The 26,187-nt window shown below is 38.9% G+C and overlaps 1 protein-coding gene across 4 annotated transcripts in view; it reads right to left on the reverse strand.

Annotated features, from left to right (window-relative positions):
- Pcsk1 (proprotein convertase subtilisin/kexin type 1) overlaps window positions 1-19,729 on the reverse strand; it is a 39,838-nt gene extending 20,109 nt beyond the window's left edge. For 3 of the 4 annotated variants that reach the window (XM_041663631.1, XM_041663630.1, XM_041663633.1), the window contains exons 1-6: window positions 19,337-19,729; window positions 15,967-16,071; window positions 12,672-12,782; window positions 9,191-9,337; window positions 7,910-7,986; window positions 3,218-3,306 (exon numbers count right to left, since the gene is read on the reverse strand). In XM_041663631.1, the coding sequence (XP_041519565.1) occupies window positions 3,218-3,306; window positions 7,910-7,986; window positions 9,191-9,337; window positions 12,672-12,782; window positions 15,967-16,071; window positions 19,337-19,516 (709 nt within the window). In that variant the 5' untranslated portion in view covers window positions 19,517-19,729. The remainder of the gene's footprint in view (window positions 1-3,217; window positions 3,307-7,909; window positions 7,987-9,190; window positions 9,338-12,671; window positions 12,783-15,966; window positions 16,072-19,336) is intronic. The other variant, XM_041663632.1, reaches the window with a different exon arrangement.
- Between the last annotated feature and the right edge of the window lie 6,458 nt (window positions 19,730-26,187).

The following is a 26,187-nucleotide window of genomic DNA, read 5'->3' on the forward strand; positions in this document are numbered from 1 at the left end:
GACAATAACAACAAAAAGCAAGGCTGTCCCTGGATGTTTGCCACAGCTGTGAGGCAGTTCCTAATAGCACCGAAGACACAGCCCATGCCTCTGTGAGAGGACTTTAGAGTCCATAGTAAGTACTATAAAGTAGCTGCATTTTGTTGCTATTGTTGATGATTCAAATTATCGCCCCTAATACTGAGATCAAAAGGAGTGGCATCCTTGCACAAGAGGAAATGCCATCGCTACTAGTCATTAAAAGTGTCTCCTCTTTCTCTAACATAGGAACAAAGTGACAGATGACAGAGAGCTCTCAGAAGGAAAAGGAAACAAAACATCCCTCCCTCAACATACCTGCTCCTGACTGCCATGTGACTATGGCCCAAACTTTCATACAAAGACCCTCATTGGAAACACCAGACACAGAGGATCCATTTACAATAAGAAACTAACACTGGGAAGAACTGTTGTTTCTAAGCACAGATTATAAGTAACCCAGAGGTTATTCTTCTATATGCTTGTTGAGAAATATTCTTTAAAGAACATGTTGTCTTTTCTTCTAAAAAGTCTCAAGGATGAAGTCATTGCCACAGATTTTACTCCTAAAGGAGATTGTTTTTTATCAGGAGAGAGCTCTCTGTGCATTCCAACACTCTGTCACCCATTAGACTCATGAATCCAAGAGACAGAAAGGAAAAAGGATAGTTACCTGGTTTTTCCTGGCTTTGGTTTAATAATTCAGTGCACTTCACACTATTATTTACTATGGATCAGAGGGGGAATAATACATAATTCCCATGATCAGTGAAGGTCCTGCAGTTTTTAGAGAATTGCTTTTCTAAGCATGGTAGCATTTGCAATTCCCAGCAGTTGGATGGTAGAGGCAGAAGGATCCATTAAACAAGATCATCCTTGGCTGCACAGTGAGTTCAAGACCAGCCTAGGCTACAGACCCTGTCTGAAAACAGCAACAAGATGCTTTAAATGTGTTTGAAAAAAATATTTTTGTTCTAATTCTTCATAGCTGTATGGATACCGAGGAAGCTATTCCACCTCTCTATGTTCACTTTCATCAACTCTAAAATACAGGTGATGATAACAGAACACTCGAGTTATACGCAGTCATTATTCCACACACATTACATACAGAAACTCATCTCTTTACCACTGCCATTTCAAATGGCTGCTGTAGTTCTTCTATTTTATAGGTGGGCAGACTGAAGCCTGAGAGACATAGTGGATTCTTTAAGACCACACAGCTCGAAAGCAGTAAGCCTAAATCCAAATTCCAAAAACATGGCACCAATATCTACATTGCCTTCTACAGGGAACACGTTCTATAACGTATGATATTTGACAGATATACAGTAGATGCCTAGTACAGTAAATTGTTGTTCAGATTGGGACTCAACCATCAAAGGCAGAAGTGAAGAAAAAGCACAGTAGATTTAAGATCAGACGTTTTACGTTTTGGCTCAATCTGCCACTGGCACAATTCTTCTCCAAAACATGAAGTATCACATAATTTCTTAATAAACTATGACTGTTTGGTTTACAGATACTTAAAACTGAATTCTTTTTTCAGTTGGTCACATGATCTGTGTCTGCCTTCATTTTCTTTACATTAGAACAGCCTGGAGAGCTACCTGCTGTTGGAAATTGTCTATGCCCTTTGTTCTACAATCTACTTTCCTTAAAGCCTGGCCTCACATCTGTAACCATGCTTGTATGAAAAATTCCCCCACTTTATGGCTTTGCCTTATAGAAGGGGCTTAAGAAATTGACTTTGGGGCTGGTATCATGAATTCCACCTTAGAGAGAGACAGCTGCTGATTTTGCTCTGATATGTGTCTGAATAAACCTTGGTTTAATTTGGCCATAAAAAAAAAAGAACAGCATTTTGAAGATGGTACTATTGAAAGAATCAGGAGTGATGCATGTGTGTTCTACATTGGTGAGAGATGCAGCCATATCCATGTTACAATGTATATTAATTTGGTTTCTAAATAGAACTCTATAACCAAATTCAAAGTATAACCATGTAGATCCTAATGTAACTTTATTATAATGATACTCTACAAATGATCACTTTGTGGTTATGTCTTGAAAATAAAATTAAGTTCAAAATTTACTAAATAACTCTGAAAGCCCAAGATAGGAAGTAAAGGAGAGAGTTTTTATTTCCCCCTTTACCATGACAGATCTGTTCTCCACTGTTCTCCACTGGAACATGGATTCTACCAGTGGGCTCTCTTGCCTCCGAGTAGCTTTGTCAAATGCAGTCACCCATAGGAGGGTGCCCACAGGAGGTGAGTAAAGTCTTGTTCATCTGTAACCTGCCTGCTTGGCAGTGGCTTCTTTTATACATGAGAAGCCAGAGCTCCTGCCCAAGAGTTCTCTATGGCTATGCTTTTCTCTCTCTGCTTTTCTCTGTCTTCCCTTTTCCGTTACTATTTTGAGACCAGAGGTGGCAACCTCTGCTTATTATAATTAGCCCCGTGTTTGTTACTCCTAATTTATATGAATGGCCTCAGTTACCTCAACTGTCCTCACCTGTTCTACACTGAATAAGACAAGTAGTGAATTGTTTTTGCTTGACATCAAAAGGTAGCACTGGCTACTGCATATAACAAAAACATATTTTGAAAAACTCATTGAAAAACTAGTCTTTGAGCCTGGCATTGAGGCACATGTCTTTAATCCCAGCACTGGGGAGGTATAGGAAGGCAGATTTCTGTGAGTTCAAGGCCAGCTTGGTTTACAGAGTGAGTTCCAACACAGTTAGGAATATTATACAGAGAAACCCTGTCTTGAAAAAAATTTTAAAAAAATAACCAAAAGCACACAACCTTTACTAATTGGCAAAGAATTGAGAATCAGGGAAAATCTGCCTAAATTTATCTATTCCTTCTGCTTTCTTAGCAAGAATTCAATAGCTATCTATCCTCCTAAAACAGAATATAGAGATTAGATTTCACTTGAGAGCCATTCAACATGCCCATTATTTTTCCTGCATATATACATATTTACACATACACATACATATACACATACATATACATATCCTAGGAATTCAGAGCCACTATCTTCTTGCAAGTCACCCTCTAGTCCTGCAATAATGTTTGTTAAGAATTCATTTTGCCTTTGGGTTGGAGAAAGTCCTCTCCCCCTCATTTTATAGCAGGGAAGACAAGCCCCGAATTAGTTACAAACTACAGGAAAAGGGCAATCTTACCTCCAACTTTGGAATTGTATGCAACTCCAACACCACACTTGTGATTGTTTGCTTGCATGGCAATTTCTCCTGCACATCTAGTTCCATGTCTGAAGATTAAAGGAGTAAAACTTACAAAACAGTAATAAAGATAACAATTGGGTTTTTCACATGACTTCATGGTATTTAGATGTACTAATTTTTTTTTTATCAGTGTTCTTCCTTGTGTTCTTTCTACAGAAGTTATTACATAAAGTTTGTCAAGACAAAGGACATAGGCAGTGGGGACAAAACATGTGAGCTCAGAGTCTGGCTTCTGTCTCTAACCAATGGAGTAGTCTTGGCTTAGTAACTTATACTCAAACATCTGCCATGAAGATCGCATGAGCTGTGTGCAGAGCGTTGAGAACCTATGTTAAGAACCTGGTCAGTGTCGCTTCTGACACTGTTGTGAGTAAGCCAACACCCAGGGACAGTGCCACCAGCACATCTTCTGCTCCTTACATCCGACCGGGAAATGGTTCCTCACTTTCTATCCTAGGAACGGTCTTTACTAACTAGTATCCATGGTGTTGGTAGGCACTCTGCATACTACTGGATGAGAAAAGCTCATCACTAAAAACACTGTGACCTACAACAGCAATCTGCCTACAATATATACTAGTGCAATATTAGCACCCATTCACTGCAAGACGAAGGTTCTTGATGAGGGTTGAGTAATGTACTAATTATGGGCATAGTAATATGTCATTAGGAGTCCTTCTATTGTCATGCTGCTTTAGTATTGGGCTTTCTCCTAGGCCCATAACCTATCTTGTCTTAGACTCCCAATAGCAAAGTCAGTTATATGTTCCATTTTATAGAATAGGCCTTAAATCTAAATAAAATGTGGTTGGTTATCCAAAACAAACAATCAATTTCTACTAACTTAGAACAGTGGCAGTAACTGGCATTTTAAAAACTGATTAAAAATTTTTCAAAAAGTAATGATTATTACTTTGCTTATAACATCCTTTTGACATTTAACAGGAAACATATTTGATAATTGGTGTTGAAATACTGAATACAGGTTCATGCCAGCTTAACAGTAAGAGTTACCTAAAATTTTATGATTTATTGTTTGCTGATTCCCCTTCTGATTGGCAGAAGGCATTCATATGTGGCTGTATGTGGCTCTTGTGTAGTAGTTATGAAGAGCAGTGAGAGGGATGGATTAAAGAGTACTCATGGATTTGAAACCCATTGTTGTGCAGGACCACTTATTCCTAAGGAATGTTATGTCTGACAATGTGTGAGAAGTAACTACTTTTGGATTATAACTTTTGAAAAGTGATAGGAATACTATCATTCTGGGTGATAGTCAAGAGTGCTCTGAGAAATATTGCTATCTTATTTTCAAATACAGATTGTGAATTGGCTGAAATAACCTAAAATATGTTTCTCCTTCTGTTCATATCAAATGATGTTATTCTTGCTATTCTTTAATGACATGCAGTCCATGTCACTCTCTAAGTGAGAATCCACCATCACTGTCAATGCCCGTTCTATAAATATGCACATAAATATATACATATCTGCATAGTCTCCATAATAAAACAGTTATTCAAAACACTCATTTTCAAAAGATGCTGAAATTAAACATAAAATCACCTCACTTTGTTGAGTCAACTAGAAGTAGAAGAGCTGAGACTAATTGTTGTACAGATGGCATGTTAACTTTACACTATGTGGAAGGCCCATGGTGGGCAACGTTCTGGAAACACAGGGTTTTCAGGATAGGCATAAACAACACTATATGGGACTTTGAAACTCACTATGATGAAGGTAACAAGAAAGAAAGAAGGTTGCCTACATTTTTATATGGAATGTTTCTCAAATGCCCATGAGCCAAGGGCCCTATTGGAAGGTACTGGAGCAAATAATAGATAAAATTCATATAGTCAGGGACATATCCTAAAAAGTTGATTGTGAGGTGCTGGGCTCTTCCTCTCTGGTTGCTTCCTGTTGCTGTGAGGTCAGCAGCTTATTCCACCACAGTGACATACTATCTCACCACAAGTCCAAAGAGCAGCAGAGACAACAGAATATGGACTGAACACTCTAAAACTGTAAGCCAAGAGAAACCTTTCCTCTTTTCAAGTTGATTTAACTTTATTTGTTACAGTAATGCATATAATGACTCATAAAAGGTCTAGGTCTTTCTCATGATAAGAGAAATGGCAGGGTACCACTACACAAGTTATCATCCATATTGCACCATATAGCCAGACCCAAAACTCTACACAGGATAGAGGTACACTGCCTGCTCTCTCACTAAGTCTCCAGACTCATCATTTGGCCACAGGCAGATTGTTCTTAGTCTTAACTAGGGGTGCAATTAAAGCTATTTTTATACAATTCAAATAAGGTCATGCCTATTCTCAAGTATTTACTACTCATTTGAGAAATGAGTTATTTCTCCATGAGTTACTCCAACTCTATGCTAGTAATTGGCAAAGCTAAAACTCCCAGCTGGGCAAATACCACACGGCATTAGCCTAGTGTTCTAAAAAGAACTTGTATTCCTGTTGTTTCTGACTGTCCCAACTGCGAAGTGATTCTAAAAACTTGTTCATGAACTCATTTGTCATTCTCACTCAAGATATTCCCACTTTCCTCCAAGGAGACTCCACTAGTTTTCCCTTGTATTGTTATTGGGATGTTCTGAATTTGTGGTTAGCTCCTTTACTCAAACACTTTCCCCTTTTTTCAAGGAAAAAAACAAGCACTAGAATTTGAGCTATATGTTCAGTCTTTCTTTTTGATGTGTACTATTCTTCTGGAGGTGGGCTTGCAGGGGCAGTCCTGGCTCAGTAGCCTAGGGAAAAAAAATTATAAAATTTTCAATCAATCTTTAGGGATCTGGAGGAGATTCTCAGGACTTTGTCTCAGATAGTAGGTGCTGATAGAGTTGGCAATGCACGTCTGGGATCTCTACCTGAATAGGAGGTAGAAGGCAGGTGTAAGACATGTGGAAGGTGCTTAGCTCAGGGGTGAGTAGAGTTGCTAGTGTGTGTTAAGCGCCCCTTCTTGGAGAGGGGTGGTAATGTGGAAAGTTCTTCTTTATATGTATTGCTTTTATTGGTTAATGAATAAAGAAGCTGTTTTGGCCTGTGATAGGGTAGAATAGACTAGGCGGGGAAGATTGAACTAAATGCTGGGAGGAAGAAGGTGGAGTCAGGGGGAGGCCATGTAGCCACCAGAGAGGGAAGATGAGAGCTGCCAGTTGAAACCTTGCCGGTAAACCAGAGCCATGTGGTGATACACAGATTAATAGCAATGGGTTAAATTAAGAAGTAAAAAATAACCCTGAGCTAATAGGCCAAGTGATTTAATAAATATGTCTGAGTGATTATCTCATACTCTGGGCAGCCAGGAACAAACAAGCAGCCTCCCCCAACAGGGTGCTCTTTAGGAAGTGGGGATGGATGTGGTTTACTGCTCGAATTTGATGTCTGCCTAAAGAAGGAATTAGGTATCCAAGTACAAATAATGAGGATGCACAGAGCTGGTTGGAATGAGTGGAGTGGAGGTGGAAGAGAGTCTAGGTTTCCTAGATAATGATAAAGCAAGAATGAGTTGGGGTGGAAAGGGATACAATGTGAGTTGGGGCTCCTTACATGAAGGAAGTGTACCAGAAGGGTCTCAGGAAGGCAGACAGGATGTGTGTTCCTTAGGGAAGTCAAAGAAAAAATAATTTTAAGTTAAAATTACTACCCAAGGCTTTCAGGCCCCAGAGGAGAGAGAACCGCTTCATGTTGCATGTAGAATGCTTCACCTACCAACAGCTGTCAATATGGTTTCTAGCCTCTCAGTAACAAGTCTCAATTTGACCCCAATTTCAAACTGGTGAAAGTCTCTTCTATGTGGAAAGAATATAAAGTTTGAATGTCTCCTTGAAGCCTGTAAGAAATATCAATATGATAAAAGGCAAGTGCTCACATGGGTATAGATACTTTGAGACTCTAGGTCTCTAGGGTAAAGTTCCTCTAGAGTTAGGAGAGAGGACTAAAGTCTTTGGCTGCTGAATCATTCTGTGGCATCTAGCTTTGGAAGGACTCACTTGTTCTTGGTTTCCCTTAGGAAAACTGTTAGTCTAAGAGACAGAGACTCTCCCCCTTTCTCTTCCTTGGAAGACACCCAGCTGCTTCAACATCTTAGAGACTGAGCCAGATGTAAGAAGCAGACCTCACCTGAGTTCCTTTGTTTGCTTCCTTACTATGGCTTTCTGGAGGAACTAGATTAGAAAGCATTATTGTTACTAGCATGGAAAGTTGTTCGGTGTTGTTATTCATGTATGTATATTTCTTTATGTTTCTTTTTCATAGTTAATATCAAGCATGAAGAGAGAAGGGAGGCACACAGCTTATATCCATAACATTCCTAAGATTCTTTGTAAATTTATAAATATTTACTTGCACTTGAGGGGTAATTTCATGATATAAAAATGACAGTTTTATAAAATAAAAAATTTAACTAAATATGCTTCTATAAACTAAAAGGAATATGAAAACAGGTTTTTGTTTCTGCTTTAAAAGCAATGAAATATGGTACAGAGAGTATGCAGCAGTATTTACTAAGACTTGAAATAGGTCTACATTTATAGCATAAATATCCCAAACAAGAAAAAAACAGTGTATATACTTTATTCCTCCAAAATGAACATTTACTCACTTGTTTTCATTTGTGAGATCGTATCGGGGAAATGGATCATGATCATTATCATTAAAATCATAACTAGCCTCTGGATCCTAAAGAGACAATGAAAATAACAACATAGTGTCATAAAAAGCAGCATTTCTTGAGCTTTTTCTATCCTGGCAGATAGCTCCAAAGAGTGGATCTTAGAGCTTTTAGCCTGACTTAGCATGTATTATACCCACAAACCAGCAGCAGTGATGAGCAAGGCACCCAACGCTCAGTGAATGTACCAAACTTATACTCCACAGATGCTCAGAAAGCTGTACAAACCAGCAATCCATGGGTTCTGCTCTCTCGTTTTTCAGAAACAGTGAGGCCCAGAAAGCTGGGTGACTTATTAAGGCCACAGAGCTAATTATTGATGTGGCAACTTGCATCCCTTCATAAGCAAAGTACAAAGAGATGGCTGTGGGGTAGGTTGACTTCTATAATGCTTTCCCTCAGCCTTCTTACACATAGTAAGAAATCATGAAATTTAATTACTGAAAATTTACTTGAAACTCAAACAAGTTTAACTTGTGTGTTTTCTTTTCCAATCTTACTGTGTTTTTACGCATGCATCTGACTTAGATCCATTACCACTATTACTATTGCTCTGTCTTTTAAAAATTCATGATTTCTACTCTGGTCTATTTTTTAGGTCTCTTCTCTACAGTCCTTTTCCTTTGCTGTTTAGTTTTGAATTATGGCTGGGGAGTTTTGGATGGGTGAATAGGACAAGCGAATGATAGAGGATAATTTGATAGGTGAGATATTCACCATCCTGTTCTAAAGGAAATAGGTCAATAATTGGAGTTCATGTTTTATTAGAAACATCATTAACTTCCCACTTGTAGTAAACTCTTCCCTTCTTGGCTTCATATTTTTATTGTGGCACACATTTTGCTTTTGCATAGTGGGAATTACATTCGTGTAAAAAGGGATACTAACCCATAAGGCATTTGAGAAAATGACCAATAAAATGATATCAGGCATTAAGCTTGGTCTGATAGCTTTACTGCCTTAAATGGCCAATGATCTGAAGGCTTTTAACAGCTCCATTGATGTGAGCACCCCTCATCTCTCTTCCTAACACAGGTTTTTAGGACTTGTTTTTCACTTCACTGGACTCTTCTTATGCCTCCTGGTACAGGCAGAGAGCAGAGCCCAGAGGCTGACACCCAGGCAACCCACCTCTCTCCATGGGAAGAAAAGCCCTTCATGGCTGCACAGATGACCCCCTAAGTGATAAACTTTAGGACAGCTCAGACTCACATAATTGGCATATATGTCTGTGTGATTCCACTCCAAGCCATCATCCAGTACAGTAATAACAACTCCTTTGCCTGTAATGCCCTTTTGCCAAACGGGTATCACGTGGAGATCCAGTTTGGGCAGAGCTGCAGTCATTCTGGTGTCTTGCTAGTGAAGAAAAACAAAGAAACATTGGTAAAATTATGAGTTTTCTTACTTAATCAGGAACTAAAGGCGATTTTTTCTTTATCTTTGGGTAACAAAGAGAAAGCAGTTGGGTAAGATGAAAACACGAAGTTGAGAGTATAGGCCAAACAACCCGTATGCTGCTCTTCTAATTGTCCTGATTTAAAAAACATAAGAGATGAATTATCTTTGACCTCCTAGCTACACATATTCTGCTTTTTTCCCCCAGTTACATTAACAAGGTCAAGCTTTCCTCATGCTGAAGTTTTATTTTATGATATATGTTTTCATCTCCCCAAAGTCCTGAGCCTTCCTTGCCACATAGTGTATGGTTGTGGTCAAAATATTCTCCCAAGAGGAAACTAAGCATCTGGAATGACTACGACACAGTAGTCTCACTTGAAATCACTATCTAGTAGCCTTTTCCTTTGTATATGTAATTTAGGGACTACTTTCTTTTCTTTTCAGGTAATTTCCCTGATATTTACAGAGTATATGACTGTATAGAAGAGCTAGAAAACAAGGCAGCACCGATATAATGTTTCTAAGCATGTGCAACTTCAGTAAGTGAGAGCCAGGTACTTCGTGATAGAGTCAGCAAGCAATGTGTAAGTAACCACAACAAAAGCCCATGGATGGGTTGTCCCCTTGTGTCAATGCTACCCTGGATGCTCCCTACAAATATGTAGTAGTAAGGAAGGGTCACTAGGTGATTCTGAGGTTGAATCACAAGAGTTAGAAATATCTAACCTTTTGATTAGCCAGTGGTAGAGAAGAAGGTCCCATGTGAGTTGCAAGAGTAATTATAGTATATAGTTGCTAAGAATATAGCCTCTCAAGACTTCCAGTGGAGGGAATGGAACACCAACTCAGCCATGTAACCTTTGACTTACAATTTGTCCTGCTTATAAGATGTGCTAGGGTAAAGGGGGTCAAGAAATTGTGCGAGTGGCCAACCAATGACTGGTCCAATCTGAGACCCCTGTTATGAGAGTGACCCCCCCTCACATTGCCTGGAGCACCAGGATCTAGATACTGAGTGTCCTAGAGACTTAGGATAAAATCAAACATGGTATAAATAAATAAATACATAAGCCAATATAATGATACTTTATGATACTCTGCATTGATACTCAATGATATTCATGCATTGGTGCCTAGCTCAGTAGTCATAAGAGAGGCTTCATCCAGCAACTGGTGGAAAGAGATACAGAGACCCACAGCTAAACATTAGGCTGAGCTCAGGGAATCCTGCAGGGGGGTGGGTTAAAAAGGATTGTAGGAGCCAGAGGGGTCAAGGATATCACAAGAAAACCCACAGCATCAACTAACCTGGGCTCATAGTAACTCACAGAGACTGAATCCACAACCAGGGAGCCTGCCTGGGACTGACCTAGGCCCTCTGCATATAAGTTACAGTTGTATGGCTTGGTCTTCTTGTGGAAAGACCCTCGTAACAATGTGGGCAGAGGCTCTCTGGGACTCATCTGCTGGCTTTAGGGAACCTATTCCTCATTCTGGGTTGCCTTGTCTAGCCTTAATATGAGAAGATGTGCTTATTCTTGCTGCAGCTTGATATGCCATGTTTTGTTGAAATCTATGGGAGGCCTGCCTTTTTCTGAATAAAAACTAAGGAGGATTGGATGAGAGGTGGACGTAGCAAGAGGAGGTAGCGGAAGGGACTGGGAGGAGAGGAGGAAGGGGGAACTATGGTGTTGATATAAAGATTAAATAATTAGTTAATTAATTTTAAAAGTAATATAGCTTCTGACCTGTCCTTTTCTGAAGGGAAACAGAGGAATAGATCTGGAGAAGAGGGCAAGCGGCAGGGAAGGGCTGGGAAGAGAGGAGGGAGTGGAAACTGTGGTAAGGATGTAATATATGAGAAAAGGATTTTTTAAAAAAAGAAGGAATATGTCCTCTGGGACCATGAATTATGGCCTGGCTACCAGTGGCCACACAATTTAAATAAATTATTCAACTTAGCAATGTCTGTTTCTTCATCAGTGAAATGGTTGTAATTAGTAATTCCATCTTTACAACATAAGGTAGTTGTGAGAGAAATGAGTTAGTGATATCAAACACTTAGAATAGAACTTTGATTTCTTTAACATAGTCAATATACACTAAGTGTTAGTGGACAAGTGTCTTCTGCTGGAATCAGTAAGTGTTGCTTAATTTAAAAGAATCACATGAGAACTAATGGCTTTCCCTATCTAATATATGAACAAAAACTTCAGTCTATGGTTGTGAAAATTATCTTTATTCTATTTCCAGCAACAAATTTCTTCTGTTAGCAGCCTACTATAGAACGTACTGTAGCAGCCTACTATAGAGGCTTGACACCTCAAAAAACAGAACACCTTGAATTCATGTCCACATATCAAGGCTTGGTAAACATCTTAAAGGAACAATGATTTGTAAGGCTAGGTATTTGTAAAATTTTGCCTCATTCAGAAATTCTTGTCTGAGGTGTGTCTAAGAACTGTCCATTTGGACTGCATACTGTGTTGACTAAGAGCATTCTTGAGAGTAAATTCTACCACAGTGATCTTATCATACCAGGTAGTTCTGGAAATTCTTTCCTGCAAGGACCTGATTTTTCTGCATTTATACCAGTTACACTTAAGAAGACACAAAGTCAAGAAGCACTAACAGATAGATTGGTTTTAGATACCCATTCAGCAAAACAAAAGGTCCATGTTATGAAGTTTTATCAGCTCTGCTTTTTAGAGGCATAACCTTCTCCCAAATTCTGTATTGAATACTGGGATGGCTATTCTTAGCTGTCAATTGACTACATTTGAAATTAATCAAAACCCAAATGGCTGGGCACACTTGTGACTGACTGTTGCTTAATTAAGTCATTTAAAGGGGAAAGACCCACTTTTATTCCAGATCTTTTGGGGTGGGAAGATCCACCTTTAATCTGATCACATCTTCTGCTGTCCCCCTATATAAAGACATGGAAGAATGAAAGAAGGAAGCTCTTACTAGCAAGCCTATTCCTTCCCTGGCACATTCAGTCCAACCTCATGGACTGAACAACTACTGAATCCTTGGACCTTCTGTTGCTAGGCAGCCATTTTCAAACTATCTGGACCATGGCTCATAAGCCATTCCAATAAATCCCATTCTACAAGTCTATATATAGACATATAGATAGCTGGTAGATAGATATAGATATAAATTTATTCTGTAGGTTCTCTTCCTTTAGAAACCCTGAGTAGTACAGTAAAAAACACAGACAGATCCACCATGTAGATGATGTAGAAGTATAAAAACCTAGATCCTAGACAGTTCTGACAGTACTTACCAGGTACCATTGCTGATTCCACATTGGATCATTGAAGAGATTCAATACTGAGTCTTTTTTAACTGAACGCTTGCTTCTCTCTTTTTGATACTGTTGTTCAGCCCATATCACCTACAAATACATTTACGGTAAGAAATCGAAATCAACCTTGCTCCTTGGTTGTGCAAATCATCTCTCTACCTGCAAGACCCTTCCACAAAAACTTAAAAAGTTCAGTGATATTTTTGCCTGACCACAACTCAAACTCCCAGCCCAGGGAGAAGAAAGAAAGATTGCCCACTGAGGAGACAAGGGTTCCTTCCATTACAATGAGGAGTCCTCTCCAGGGGTAGGAGAAGCAGTAAAAAAGGAGTGAGGCCCTCAGATTATTTACAATGTGTTGACACTGGGAACAGAAGCACAGGCTGCTGTCATCAGAAACCAGGCCACAAGACACATTTCCACACCTAGGTTCCAGGGCTCTGAGGCTGAAAATTTGCTCATTTTCAGAGAACGAGTGAATAAGCCAAGGGTCCTCTGGGACTATTGCTGGAACACTCTTGCTGCCTCATTTCTCTCTTCATATCCAAAGGTAAAACTTACAGTGTTACATAAGAATGGAGCTGTGTGCAAATCTGAAACGTTGGCTCTGCTATATTTTTACCTCCTACCTAGGAGTATTTAATATGAGAAACAGATTCAAGAGCTGAGGTGATCAATGTGCATCACTGACCAGACACACCTGTCATTAATTTAGCCTCATGCATTATGCAAACTGATCTGACATTATAAAAATTACCTGGCCTACATCTCTGGCCTAATTGTATTATGCTTGAGCGAATGCAGGGCTGTCTTGTAGTTATTATCATTATGAGTAAGTTGAGAAATATGACTATTTCTGACTCTAAGCACAATTTTTCTGTTGTGTTTGTAATGACAATCAATACACTGTCAGGTGGCACATGGTTAAAATGAGAGTTTCCAAGGGTCAAATCCAAAAATAAATACTGAAAAATAATTTCCAGCTGAACAAAGACATCCACTAGGAATGTCTTGAATTTTCAATTAGAAAATATATTACAAGCCAATCCAAAGCCTGGGAGGAAGTGGAGAGCCAGCAATTAGTCTGTCTAATTTATTTTAAAGTGCTTGTATTTTCAAATGCTATCATGTTGGCTTAAATACCACGCTACTCAGAATCCATTGCCTGTCATCCAGCTTTGCCCTTGGGAGCTGGCAGGAAGAAAATACATAGAAATCTTTGTGGGAGGGGACAACTTAAAGTTAGAAAATTCATCAGTCGGTAAAAATAGGCATCTTGACACATGACACGGAGTTTATTTGAATGAATATTTCCCCAATTAAAAAGGAGCAGCAAAGTGCAAATCAAGAACAATTTTTAAGACTAACATATGAGAAGAATCTCTTTGCCATCTTATCAGATAAACATTCAGTTGTAGCAAGCCATGCTATGATTGTCATAAAATAGAATTACATTTTATTCTCTAGAAGAGCATACTAAACAGACTAGAGAATATTGGCAGTGCCTTCTTATCATGTGTATGATATGTATCATGAACTTCATTGTAAATAACACTTCGGATCTGCGAAGATACTAAATACCATCTTGTCTACTGCAAGCTTCTGTGATTCCAAGGTAGTTCCTAAACTAAAATTATCTTGAGGTTAATTTTTCATGGGATTAATTTCTTTTTAATGAACTTTTATTAAGGAATAATTATTAGTCATTTGTTATAAGTCTTGGAATTTTCCCCCAATCATTGAGAAAATAACTGAAGAAAAGAATTAAACCATCTGTTAATTTGAATGAGATATACTGTGACACTCCACACTGTCCAGCTTCTCTGATGAAGATGAAAGGGGATTTCAATTGACTTTCTCATCTATTATGTTGGGAATGTATTTAGAAAGAGAAGGAATTCTTTCTCCTGCCTGGTCCAAGGACCAAGCCAGCCTAGCCAGGGTAGTGGAATCTGTTCTGTTTTTTACAACCCACATACAAGGAGCCATCTACTTTGGTGTGTGGCATAAGAAAAAAATTTCACTAGACACAAAAACCTTTATGTAAGGTTGCTGGCTTCCAGTTTGGTCTTCCACGTCTAGCCATACTTTGACACAAAGAATTAGCAATGGGCTGGCATGAGCTGTGGGATTGTGGCCCTTGGTCCTGATAAAGCAGCATCAGTGTGGGACATTCTATTGCTTTTGAACCCTGAAGTCCAAGGCCCAACAATTGTTTCTTATTTTAAAAAAAAATTAATTAAGGAGCAAACCAAACCACAATATAATTCACAGGATTTCTATATTTCATGTACTTTCAATTACTCTGTCACTGTCACCTTTTTGTCATTTACCTTCTCCTCCCTCCAAAAGCTAAGACAATACTCTGTATTTCTCACAGTAGTGTGCAGGGTGTCCTAAGAAACTTTATTCATGTACACAGACATTAGGCTAACCAGCATGGATTTCTTTAGGAACACCAGGGACAGAGGAGAAGGCAACATTGTGCATCTGTATTTCAACACCCTTAAAGGACTCATTCAGTCTTTTCCATTAGCATGACTTCTGACCTTGAAAACAGATCCCCAAACCAACAGGTATAATTATATATACATTTAAATCATCTTCCCTCTATCTATATTGATCCTAGACATTCCTTGCTGTTGCCAAATAATTATGTCTTGGTATAAAAAGAAGGATGAAAAGAACTGAAACTGGTAGTTTGGATCAAAGAACATACAAAACATGCTTGAAAACACTTACTGTGTGAAGAAACAGATGAGAAGCTTTCTCATAAACACTAATATATTTTAACAGTAAAAATGGTAAAATGCTTTTCAATTATATTGAATTGTTGTTGAAAATTAGATTCAGACATTTCTTTGGCTTATATTAAAATGATCTTTACATTTTCTGATTCAAGGATTTCAAGAAAAAGCATTTAATATTTGCCACACACTACTATATAAAATGTAGTCAGTTGGCTGACTACAGTGTCGATTATTTCATTAATTTTTCCCCTGATTTTCAGCACTCAAAACTTGACTCTAGATATATAAATATACATTATATATAACTAAATAAGCATATGTATAAAACTAATGTTCATTATCTTAATCCAATACAAATGTTTTATGAGCAAATATAATTCCACAGAAAGAAATAATAAGCAATATAGAGAAGCAATCATGACCACAATACAAAAGGATAAAAGGTAAAGTGTTTTTGTTCCTGTTGGGAGTTATACAGAAAGCAGTTGGTCACAACGTGAGGTTGACGATGAATGTACACTTACACGATCATCATCAGACAACCTCTTCGTGATATGAAGAGCACTTCTTCGAGACCTTCGAGGATGATTTTTGTGTTTGAATAAGTAGTGATTTTCAAGTGATCCAATCTATTAAAAAAATCAAAATAACAGTCCACTCTTTTCAGAATGTATATACAGACTAGTTCAAAATCAACTACCGCAGTTGGCTTTTATTAACAAAAATATTTTTTATTAAACCTACTGAAGTTAACTTTTTCTTCATGAGGAAGTCACAGAAGTTTTAGATGACCTTCAGTATTCAAGAACAGAGATGCTCCTGTTTCACGTAGCAATAGGGGCACTTTCTATTTTAGAGGCATACTGTGGTATTTTTTGATGAAAATATGCATATGTAGATATTTCTCCAAACATGCCCATTTAAACAAATATACCATGTCAGAAAACAATTATTTGTGGAACACAAAATAATCCCTTAGGATTTTTTAGTAATTATTGTCACATTCAGTTAAAACAAGATATTGTAGGTATAGAGTTTGGATCAATTATAATAAATGTTACCAGCCATTATTGGTGATTCATTTTTCATTAGTACAGTGCGTTCAGAAGTGTGCTGTATTTAAGACAGATGCCTCACCTCAGGACCTTTGTACTTCTTTAGTAACTATTAATACCCTCTGGGTCATTTAGAAATATGTTTAATATTCTTTGAGCTAATGTCCTTTCCTATGAACCAGTAGAAAATGTAAATTGACTAAATCCTTTCGATGCTGATTATTTTAAATTAAGACACAAACAATGTTGTTTCAAAAGAAGTATGTATGTTCTTTATGTGGTTCTCATCACCCAGAGAAATGCTTTTAGTAGATATGTCAAGGCTTAGTTACAAAGCAGAGCCTTGGGCAATGAATACACTGTGAGCTGCAGACGTAATTACGAGGAGATATCAAAAGCCACAAGAAAAGGCCAGGGCTGCTTAGAGCTGTTCCTATTGTTAACTAGCTCAGATCCTGTCTCTACTATTCCTAGCTTTATCATGAGGCTGTAATGCTATTTGTCTTAAATTAGTATGGTTTTAGAAAAGCATGGGATAAAACCGGACTTGCTGAACATAGCGGACAATGAGGACTACTGAGAACTCAAGAACAATGGCAATGGGTTTTTGATCCTACTGCACGTACTGGCTTTGGGGGAGTCTAGGCAGTTTGGATGCTCACCTTACTAAACCTGGATGGAGGTGGGCGGTCCTTGGACTTCCCACAGGTCAGGGAACCCTGATTGCTCTTCTAGCTGATGAGGGAGGGGGACTTGATGGGGGAGGGGGAGAGAAATGGGAGGCGGTGGTGGCGGGGAGGAGGCAGAAATCCTTAATAAATAAAGTTAAAAAAAATGCTGAACAAAATGGCATGTAAGCAGAACCAGAAAAGCAAGATATGATTTTCTGAAATTTTGCTATTGAATAAGGCATTTTAACTAAAAACGACCAGAAGGAAGCTAGCTTAATTTGAAAAACTGTTTTCACACAGAGTGACCTAGGTTTGGATGTGTGTCTGGGTTCATGTGTGAGGGGGCGCCAAAGAGAGTTTCATAGTTTTTTGTTCGTTTCCTCTTTTCCTAGCCACAACTACCAAGCTGCCAACTAAATACTACCTCCACCACCCTAGGACTACAAGTTACCTCTCTGTTTACAGTACGCACCAAGATAATTCCATCTGATACTATTTTTTTATGTTTTTGGTTCCCAACCCTCAAGAACTGCACACAATCAACAAGGTTGTGTTGAAGTTGCTTGTGTCTGTTTCCGCACGAGCTGTTTTCTAGGCTGGAGTGTTTCTCCAGTCTCACCCTGCTCTCCTTGGAAGCCTCTGATTCTTGTTTTCAACACTGCGTAATAGATATTTTCAGTAGTTTGCTTTTTTGCTTCCCAAATTCCCTTTTGGCCTTTTCTCCCATCCATCAAAAAAAAAAAAAAAATGCTGCATTAAAAACTACCAACTACAGCTTCTCTTACACAAATTGCATTCAGGTGTCATTATTTATTCCTAATCCATTGTCCTTTAGAATTCCATTGAGAATTGTGAATTCCATTGAGAGCATGTCTTTTCCTCCTTTTTAGTTCCCAGTCCCTGAAGGATTGTTCAAAACAACTCTGGGAATTTATTGAGTTTCATGCTGGGCCTTTCAAAGACCGTTTGCCTCATAGAGTTGGAGAATGAGCCTCTGGCTAGAGAAGGCATATTTCCTAGTGGATTTGCCTCACAGAGTTGGAGAATGAGCCTCTGGCTAGAGAAGGCATATTTCCTAGTGGATTTGATGCATGGAGTCGACACCACCCACGCCGATTACTCATCTGTGACTTCAGAGTTTCAATCACCACCCCCAGAATAGAAAACGCGCCAAAATGTTTTACAACTTCCTCCTCCCTCTCTTAACTGTGGACAATTTACGTGACATAGGTCGAAGGTTTGACTCTACTTCAAGGAAAAGGAAAGCTCAGATTAGAAATTACACCCTCTGGATTCCCCTGTGGGATCGCTCTGCCAATCAGGCTTGCTCTCAAGGCTTCTTCTGCATGCCCCTCCCCACTTGTCTGTTAGTTGAACACACTCTTGGACAAACGTCAGTTTATCTAATAATCTGATACCCCGAGGAATTGATTTTGCACTTGGCCAAGGAACAAGACAGAGAGAGATTTTTCCCCCAGCTAGACCCTGCTGAGACATTGGTCATGCAAAGTTAGGAAGCTTGAACTGTAGTTGTCGGTCCCCCATAAGCGACTCTCAGATGTCTTCCTTTACCTCCTTCCCTTCCAGCTTCCCCCACCACTCATCACCACCGCCACCAGCGGTCCCTAGACCCAGCAGTCGGCGCTCTCTGCGAGCTCTGGGCGCGCCCCAGCACGCGGGCATCTCCAAGCCTGCCTGGCCCCTGGCTTCAGGACTGGGAGCTGGTGCTGCCATATTGAAAGGAGGAAATCGCCGACTCTGGAAGCAGGCGGCCAGCGTCCCAGTGGGGCCAAGCTCACTAGCTCACCCAAGGTAGGCTAGCGCCTGTGTACACCTCAAGTTCCCCGAAAAAACATGAAGGATTTTTTTTTTTTTTCAAACCTTGTGGGTGCGGGTTTCAAGTCTAGAGCGGACAACGGAGAGATCAGGGTCTGCTGAGCTGCCGCAGTTTCCTTTTGCTTGGCGGCGCCCAGCCCAAACAATAAATAATGCAAGCGTTTTCCCTCTGAGAGCGCCCACGAGGTACGGGGGCAAAGGGGGTGCTCCTAGCTGCTTGTGACACTGAGAGCAGAGCAGTGCAATCTGGGGTTCCCCTCTCGGGAGACTGTACTCCAGCCCCACCAGTGTCCTCAAGCTCCAGAAAGTTTCTCGAAAGTGGAAACTCTTACCTGACCCAAGAGGTCATAGCCCAGCTCCTCGGCGATGGCAGAGGCAGCCTCCGGCCCTCCGGGGATCTCCGCCGCCCATTCATTGACAAACTGCCTCTTGGCTTTTACATTGTTCAGTGCACACCAAGCGCAAAAGAGAGCGAAAGCAGTACACTGCAGAGACCAACCTCTTTGCTCCATGGCTCACACACTTGATGTCACACAAGCAAGAGAAAGGGCTGAGAGACAAGAAGCGAAACAAGAGAAACACCAGCTAGACTCGACCTTTTCACCCTGCAGCTCTGAAACACTCCAGGCTTCGGGTTGCTCTGCTGGAGCTACGAGGCGCTCTGGGAGAGGCTGGGCGGCGGCGAGCGCTCACTGAAGCGCTTCAGTCTCCCGGCAGAGTGGAGCCCCAGCCTCCCCAACCAGAATGGAAATGAGTGTTTACACGTCAAATCTACGAAAGCCATCTCTTGACGTCAGCTCTACCTGGACTGAGAAATAGATGGTATTCCCGGCGGGGTGGAGAAAAGACTAAAATAAGCAGGGAAGGGTGAAAAAAAAAGAAAGGACTGTTTAGTGGAATCAATCAATTTTGCTGTTTGCCCATAAATACTGTAGCTATGAGAAACATCTCCATTCTTCAAAGAGAAGCGCCCCATTTGAATTACCAAGATCCCAAGACAGGAAGCGCACCACCACCCCCAATCTATTTTCTCTGTTACTTTATTGTCTCCTATGTGCCTGGGGGTAGAGAGTGAAGCTAGAATTCTAGTTGCCCTTGAATATCAGCATCGCTATAAAACAACAGACAAAACCAGTGCTCCTGCTTAGATTTTTCAAATGTGACAGAGGCTAGAAACAGTAGGGGAGCTACCTGCTGCGTGCCTTTCTACCCCACATCACCTAAGAAAATGAGGGCTTCAGGACGGCGTTGAAACGTTTTCAAAGTATGTTTTAAATCATTTGCAGTCCCTTCTCTTTTCCTGAGCACCTCTAAAGTAATGCCTAAAATTCTACCCAGATCATTTGGAGCCCAGCGCCATCGTCAGTGCAGTATTTAGAGAGAGAGAGAGAGAGAGAGAGAGAGAGAGAGAGAGAAAGGGAGGGACAAAGGGAGGGAGATTAATTAGCATCGTGAGTTTTCAAAATAGAAAAAAAAATGTCTTATCGACTCAGGAAAGGGAGGAGTAGGTTCATTACTCCAGAATTTTCCTGTTTTCCCTCATTGGAGACTTCAATTTGAGCGCTGACCTAAGCTGTTTCACAGCTTTCACATTAAATACTCCATGTAACTTTGTGAAAAACATCTTTTCCTTAAAGAGAAAATAAGAGAACGTATCCACGCCCGCCTGCTAGACAGCATTCTGGCTTCCCTGACAGAATCCCTCTGGATTCCGAGGGATTGAACTGGCTAGAGGAAGCCCAGTCTTAAATATCAGCACCGAAGTTTGGACAGCGACAGCCACAGTGCTTAAAGAAGCGCTGACCTTCTGAACAAAATGGATCTCGGCTTTGCTGCCCCTGACCAACTCTCAGCTGCTTCCTCTTTGAACAACAAAATAGAAAGCTGGCCTAAGTGAGAATGTGATGAGGCTCATGACGGTTGCTGTGTGCAGCTTGTGTGTGCGAATGCTTTGAACTCTGCTCAAAATTAAAATTGCAACTAAAAGAAGACTGTATGTTTTTTTTTCTGAAAAAGATTCTTTAAACTCCTAATGAGTGTGTGTGTGTGTGTGTGTGTGTGTGTGTGTCTGTATGTGTGTTTGTGTGTGAGATAAAGAAAGAAAAGAAAGGCTACTGGGAAAATATTTTAGAACAAGCAGAGAAAGGAAGCAGAAATGCTCTCCACTATAAGCAAACTAGGCAAGACTTCATAGAGGAAGGGGCTCAGTGGTTCTAAAGTATATGTGAGGAGGTGTATGTGCACTGTGTGTTTGCAGATCTGTGTGTGTGTTCAAACACTGGAATACAATGCTGGGTTCCTACTCTATCACTTTTTGCATTATTTCTCTTGAGACATGTTTTCTCACTGAACCTGGAGGTAGGCTGGCTGTCTTTCCATTTCTGCCTTCACTGGACCTTTTTTTTTTTTATCTTTTTTCTTTTTAAACATAATATAAACTTGGGTTCTTATTTGTGTGGTACACCAGCTGTCTCTCCAAGCCCTAAAATTGCCTTAAATAGCTTTTATAACTTTCTAGTTTTTATAAAGGAAGGACTGATTCAGACACTGAATGTTTCTATTATGGCATGCCTGTTGTGATTGCTCCCAATGCCCAGTGATTAAGTTAAGAACTTATTAGATGTTTAGGAAAGTAATAAAAACAAACTTTGTATGGAAGAAAGAATAGGTTCCTACAGGTCATTGCTTCTACTTGGCCTTAGAAATGTATGCTACTTTAAGATTAAATGTGTACCCTAACATAACATGTAATTTGCATAAAATTTGATGCAAACTGAACAAACAGAAAGAACATTTTCAACCCCAATATAATACTATTCCAAAGTTTTCTGAAAGTATTAAGAATGTTGAAGCAGGAGGATTGCATCAGGCCAGCCTGGGTTAGGAAAACAGGACATTATTTACAAATAAAAAGGATTACAATGAAATCACTTAGTTTACTATTTCCTAGTCATTATTTAGACTTAAAAGTTTGCTATGGATAATAATAACTGCACACTGAGTTCATAATTAAAGGAGAAGATGTTTGGGAACAGAATATATATTAGAGGCAACATTTAGTGGGTTTCTCAACCTAGAAAATATTTATGTGGTACATTGAGACAAACAAAGAAATTTGGGTATTTGCTTATAGGACTAATGGAAGATAATGTTTAGGGAGAAGCGCCACTCCAAGCCCTCTCCCCCACCTCTCTCTAAACCCTGCTGCGTCTCAGAAAGCCAAATGATGACCTTTCCCGCAGAGCTGCTCAAGATCACTCCTACAGGGTATTTAAACTGCCCCCCTCCCAGAAAACAGACATGATATTTTGGTCTTCCTTTCTCATCTCTTCTCTGGGGGGCTGGATAAATCATTTGGGAGCCTTGTAACCACTAAACCTGGGCTCTTTCTAAGTCTGTTTAATTTGGTTTGATTTAGATTTTTGCAGCAGTAGGGAGGTTTATAGACACTTTTCAATAATTTCTTTACATAATATAATTATGACAAAACATAAAATCTACTATTTTAACAACATTAAAATTGAATATAATTAACTTTAAATCAATAGATATATGATCCCATTAACATGCATTTCTCATCAATATACTTTAATAACAATTTGATCTCTTTAGTTTATATAAAAAAGGGAATAATTTAGACACTATACAGAACTGTGTTACTATTATGGTATGCTTTAATAACCAATAAATTTTTCAAATTTTTGATGCTGCCATCAATGAAGTATTTTAGACAGTAGAGAACAAAATGACTGAAGCCAAGAATGACAACCTCCAGTTATTTAAAATATTATAATGTTTCCTTGTCAATTTAATTATCATAATTCCATGTGAGGATATATATTGATTTAAAATCTATATACTTTATATACAAAAGTAGTATAAAATTATATTGAAAGTATAAATTGGAAAATATCCTTAGATTACCATATCCAGCTTTATCACAAATGGAGGTGAATATTTAGCACATGAGAAGACTGATAGTGGAGACACCAAGTGATGTTGTACAAGCCAGGATGCCTGGCTTGCTTTCTCATCAGATATTTTCCCATGGCCAAATTTTGCTGGTCTTGTTGTACTAATTAGCAGCTTAAAATATGAACTTGTCCAACTGATCTATAGATTGTTGTTACATGGTGGAAAGGGACATGCTTGGAGTAGGTTGCTAAATAAATACTGGTTTGGTAGAACTCTGTTCTGCTTGGTTTAGTTACAGAAGCCCATCTTCAAGTTGCTTTCCTGGCCTTACCCAAGGGTGAGAAAGCCAAGAAGAATCTTGAGGCAATGTGATGACCCAGTAAGTTGGAAAGAACTTGTCTGTATAAATGGTAGAACAACAAAGCAAAATTTGTGAACAAAAAGTTTTGGGTAGATGAATAATTCCGAAGGACTTCTGTTGAATACACAAATACTTAAACTCTTGAATTTAATGTAGAATTACTAAAATGGAACTGGTAAGTGTTATTAATTTCAATTGTTGAAAATAATTGGCCTTTTCTAATGAAAGTGGGTTAAGTCTATTTTATATGCAAATATTTAGTAAGACCTTTCATTTCTTCAGAACAGATTCTTCAAAGATGTACATTTCCTGACTGAATTTTTAGTATATTCCTTGCTTCCAGGAAATTCTTCTGACATCTCTGTTCCCAAGAGCAGTATATATGTATGGTAAAACTTACCTCTCTGTTTCCTCTGCTCCTCTCAGAGAATTAGTGACTATTATCTTTGAACTTTAATTGACAGATTCTTTGCTTCTCAAAATGTGGTCTACATAGCTGCATTCCAAGTATTGCTTGGAAGCTAATTAGACATTCAGGTCTTTATAGCAACCCTAGAAACCACTGCATTTTTATCCAGCTATTGAGGATTCAAATGTAATTTAAGTTTGAAAAGTGCTGGGGTGCTTAACAAACCTCTGTATAGATGGCACTTCTGTGTGACACCCCTAACAAGTTGTTGGATAACCAGTGGCCTCCCAAACCAGTCCTTCTGTGGTTGGAAAAGTGCAAATGGTTATAAAGTCCTTCTTTGTTTTGATACAAGTCTCCCAGCTTTCCCATTTAATTTCATCTTGTATGGCCACACAAATCCACTCAGGTTATTTATGAAAGTATCAGCTTGTCATTGTTTAAAGACAGGTGATTACACCTTGGTGACTTCTGCTTTAGTCCATAATAAATACCCATTATCTGTTTATTATTTTATGTTTCTGTTAATTAGGAATATGTTTTTGACATGATTAAGAAAAAATACAGCACCCAGAATGAAAGAGACTGTGTATAGCTGACCAGAGCAATAATTTTGCCTTTTTATGGAATTTTTTTTCAAGAATCTAAATAGAATTATTTTTCCATTTTCTTACTCAACTAGTGAATACTAGACTCTAGGTTTCTTAGGCTGCTTTCAAATTACTTATCAACCTGACTTGTTTAGTTTGTTGATTTTTGATCTGTCTATATGAGAGAAAAGATAAGAAATTAAGATTGTTTTCTCCCTTTCTGAGTTTTAACTTTACAATGTATTTGAAAATTTTTATTTTATTAATAAGTGATTTGCTTCTTGCTTTATGTTATATTTAAATGTTCACTACCCATTGGTGTCTTCCCTCAGTGAGATCTAGATTGTTTTTCTATGACTGTGATAAAATATTTACCAAAAGCAACTTGGAGTATGAAAGAATTTTTTTGGCTTCCAGGTTACAGTCCAGCACCAAGTAAACAAGGCAGAAGCTTAGGCAGAGACCACAGATGTGACGTGGGTGAGGACTCTCACTCTCACTTTGGCTCCCACTTGCCAGCATTCTCTTTCTCTCAGTTTCTCCTTTCTCTCCCATCCCTCATCCAAACCAAAGCTCTCAGTTCTCAAGCTCTTTTACAGGGTGAAGAAATACATGTTCAATACTTTTAGGGCCACAGTGTTTGGGTTCATGACATGGGATAAAAAGAAAACCTTCTTCCACTTTCAATGCTATAGACCTAGAGAAAAATATTAAGTCTGTGCTTGAATAGAGCATTTTAAAATTGTTACCTGAGGTGGATCCATGGCTTAGCTGACTAAACTGGTATGAAAGAACATATGCATTGCAATGACTGATGATCCAGTTTCTTTCCCATTTCTCTGTTTCTAGGCAAAGAAAAGGCAGTGGCTATACTTCTGTACACAGAACCAGGTGAGAACTGATAGAAAAGTTGACACCATTTAATAAATATTGCCAAAACTCTAGCTAAACACCATTTCAATAGCATGGATAAGAGCAAACATGTAGACTACATAGGTCTGATCCACAGCTCTGCTACTTCCTCTTTGGCAACATTCAGTCATCTTTCCAATACTTCTCATTTAAAAGTGAAGTGTAATAGTTAACTACCTGATGGAATTAGTGCACACAATATATGTATAGCTTTGTTCAGTACAGGTAAATATTCAATATTTTTACTGAGAAATAGAGCTCTCATTACATCACAATTTGTTATATAAGAATTTTTTAGTGCCTGGATTAGACAATGTTCTGTGTTTAGGGAGGCAAGTTCAATTGAGGAAATGATTTTGTGCCCTGAGTTGTGTGCCTAGTTCTGAAATATCACTATTAGCCTGTATTTCTTAATTATACATTATATTTTAAATGAGCTGCACAAATACAATACCTTAATCAAGAGCAGAAATTTACATATAACAAAATTGGTCTAAAATTTGTATCAATAGGCTAAGATCCATACCAATGCAAAGCATTTGTATCGGTAGCACATTTATAAACAATATTTGGAAATTTGGGCATAGTTATCTCCAAACTACTTCCTGCTGTTTATTGGGCAAAGTAATTTTTGGGGTGTCCACGGAGACCTTGCAGGTGGCCTTGGTCTGTCAAACCAAATTAGTCTGGAAGAAATCCACAGGTTTTCATCCTCTGTGGAAACAAAAGAAGAACCTCTTGTCCAAAGCAACAAAACCCTTAGACCCAAATTTTGAAGTCAAGATACCTTTAAAATATACACATTGGTTTAGCTTAACGGTCCATTCAATGAAATGTCTCTCTACTTAGCTCCTTCGCAGTCAAAAAATTCAAAGAAAAATCAATAATATACATAATCCAGACTCTCTGTGTATATTCCATCTTTACATGGCTTATTTTTCTTTTCTCCTTTAATCTATGACTGCCTATACTGTGTCTCTTTAATGACACTGCTTT

Source organism: Microtus oregoni, unplaced genomic scaffold (genome assembly GCF_018167655.1).
Source record: "Microtus oregoni isolate MIOR12 unplaced genomic scaffold, Mior012 000014F_ref0000157, whole genome shotgun sequence".
Taxonomy (NCBI): Eukaryota; Metazoa; Chordata; class Mammalia; order Rodentia; family Cricetidae; genus Microtus; species Microtus oregoni.